Source organism: Montipora capricornis, chromosome 3 (genome assembly GCF_036669925.1).
Source record: "Montipora capricornis isolate CH-2021 chromosome 3, ASM3666992v2, whole genome shotgun sequence".
In the NCBI taxonomy this organism is placed as follows: Eukaryota; Metazoa; Cnidaria; class Anthozoa; order Scleractinia; family Acroporidae; genus Montipora; species Montipora capricornis.
This window is the reverse complement of record NC_090885.1, coordinates 72,626,107-72,628,606: the sequence shown is the minus strand read 5'-3', so window position 1 is coordinate 72,628,606 and position 2,500 is coordinate 72,626,107. Positions and strand designations below refer to the sequence as shown.

At 38.9% G+C, this 2,500-nt stretch overlaps 1 protein-coding gene across 1 annotated transcript in view; it reads left to right on the top strand.

Moving 5' to 3' along the window:
• The window catches only part of LOC138043981 (uncharacterized), a 2,847-nt gene that overhangs the window by 60 nt on the left and 287 nt on the right, over positions 1-2,500 (top strand). The window contains exons 1-5 of the mRNA XM_068890526.1: positions 1-160; positions 370-450; positions 897-1,061; positions 2,095-2,181; positions 2,421-2,500. The exon at positions 1-160 is cut by the window's left edge and continues 60 nt beyond it; the exon at positions 2,421-2,500 is cut by the window's right edge and continues 287 nt beyond it. Of these exons, the coding sequence (XP_068746627.1) occupies positions 44-160; positions 370-450; positions 897-1,061; positions 2,095-2,181; positions 2,421-2,500 (530 nt within the window). The 5' untranslated portion in view covers positions 1-43. The remainder of the gene's footprint in view (positions 161-369; positions 451-896; positions 1,062-2,094; positions 2,182-2,420) is intronic.

Here is a 2,500-nt window from a genome sequence, read left to right as displayed (position 1 = left end):
ACAAGAAGTTTGAAACAAAGTTCATACCTACGATCTACGCACTATGAAGGACCTGAAGAAACTTGTCTTTGAGCCAAATGATGTGCGCGATTTTCGAATTATTTGCGATCAGATAGATAGGTTGCAAAAGAAATGTAAAGACATTCTGTGGGCACTAATGGTAAGTCTGAAAAACATTCTGGCAGCAACACCTCTATTTAACTCTTTGTTAATAGCTCGAACAGGTTCATTGAGAGATAACTACAACATTTTTCATGTATTCGAAAAGCTAATTGGAAATAAAACGAGCTGCCTTAACTCTACCGGGAGTGGGGAAGGTCGCAGTTCAAAGATACAGTTCTCTTCATTTTACATTTTCGTTTATTTCAGGCGAAAGATCTACGTCCCAGTGTCACAGAAAACCTGGATTCTTTGGAATTTAACGAACTCACCAATTCTAAAATCGACAGGGTAAGTCACAATACTCCTTTGCTTGACAAAGTATTTAGGGAAAATGAAAAACATCACCAGAAACTGAAGGTATCACGTGCAATTTTGAGACACTAGACGACTGTGCGGTAATTTCTACAAACAATTTTTCTCCTCTGAAACGATCAATTTCAGGAAATAAAACATCAAGTGTTTCCCCTTTCCACCGCCGACCCTCGACGGGTGGTAGGAGTTCCATTAGGAATTAAAAAATTAGATCGTTTTGGAAGATAGTGACGGTTTACGATTATCATTGCTAAACGATAGGGATGCAAAATTAACTGTTGTAGACGTTACTCCGTTAGTGATGACAAAAAATCAAGTTCTCCCCGAAGGAAGATAACTGGACTAAAAAGCAAATTAGAGAATTATTGTCACAGATCAAAGGAAAATTGGGGATTTAAAACAGTGTTATATTTCAATTGCAGAGCACCAAAGCAGGAGTTCTTTGCGACGATATGCAGAGATTTTTAAGATTCAAAACAGCTGCAAAAATAATGACAAAGAGCACTGACGCGGATAAGGAAGTTGAGACATTAAGCGATGACTTAGAATCGAGCTTATTCAGCTTCACTAGTTTAATGGGGAAAGTGGTAAGTCAAGTCCGCTTCTTGTTTATTTACAGCCTGTAAGTAAAAAAAAGTCGTAGTTACTAAAACAAGGAGTGACCTACAATGACCTACTACAATGATCTACAATGAGCTACAATGAGCTACAATGACCTACTTAAATGGCTTACAATCAAAGAGAAAGACAAAAGAGGTTTGGGGAGCGGAAAACATCAATTCTGCGTTGTCAGGCAACGCTACAGCAATTACGAAAGTGGCCTTAAAGGCAGAAACAAACTGTGAAAAGACCCTTGCATGGTTTTCCTTTGTTTTAAAGCTAAACTGTACAAATATCAAGGCTTCGCTTGTCAACGATAAAATCTTAATTAGAGCAGGTAAAAATGAAGAGAAGATTATAAATATGTTATTCTTCCCACAGTGTTTTCTTTGGTTCAGAGTGCACAATGAAATTTTTCAACTTGCTCAGAAACGAGGTTATGATCGGTTAAAAGGGAAGGAAAGGAACTTTATTTAAGTGTCTGATCTTCTAGCGCTGTAGAGCACTAATCGGGGACACTGCAAATTGAAATTAACAAGTTAACGCAAATCAAATCAAATTTTAGTTTTTGAGGACCTCTCGGTACAGAGTAGAGAACCAACAAACTAAACCCACATATGACGCCGAGTCCGGGAATCCAACCCGGGCCACATTGGTGGGAGGCGAGTGCTCTCACCACTGCGCCATCCCTGTACCAGAAAGTGCAGAGTGGAATGTTTTTAACCTTTGTACAGCAAACATGTTGCAGTGCCCTCAGAGCTGCAAATTATCTTTTATTTTAGCTCATTACAGGTCATTTAGGTACTGCATAGGGTACTCCATGGTTTTGTGCTCTCACCTTTGATGTTGTTTGTTGAATCCATGTATGTTTCTGTTGAACCTTTTTGATTTGACGGAAATTTGCCGATCGTGTGACTTTAACAACGTTGATTGAATTATAAATAAAGTTGCTGTTGTTTTGTTTGATCCTGTTACATCTAAATTTGCGACAATCTTCCCGTTTTCATTTTCTGTTGACAGCTTCGGCAAAATAGCATACCTTCGCCACCACCCGAGGACTTGAATGGCTTGGAAGATCAGTTGGATAAAAAAACTAAGGTTTTCCTGGTATGTTTTGTTAACATTTTGTGAAGGGAGATCCGGCAGTAACTGCGTAACGACCGTGACAAATCAAAAGATAAGCGGAAAGGATAGGTGTTAAAAACACTTATCGTTTCCGCTTGCCTTTTGATTTGTCACGGTCGTTACGTAGTTACATTATGACGTCATTTTTTCCCATCAACCATCGGAAGAGTCGATCAGGTAAAAGCGCCTAATCAAAGGTCACTTTTCAATTTTTTTTTCAGGAGTTTTTTGAAGAGGCTGCACCAGTGGAAAACACGGATGGTAGCGAAATCGACGAATCAAAAGTAGATGAAGTGAGAAA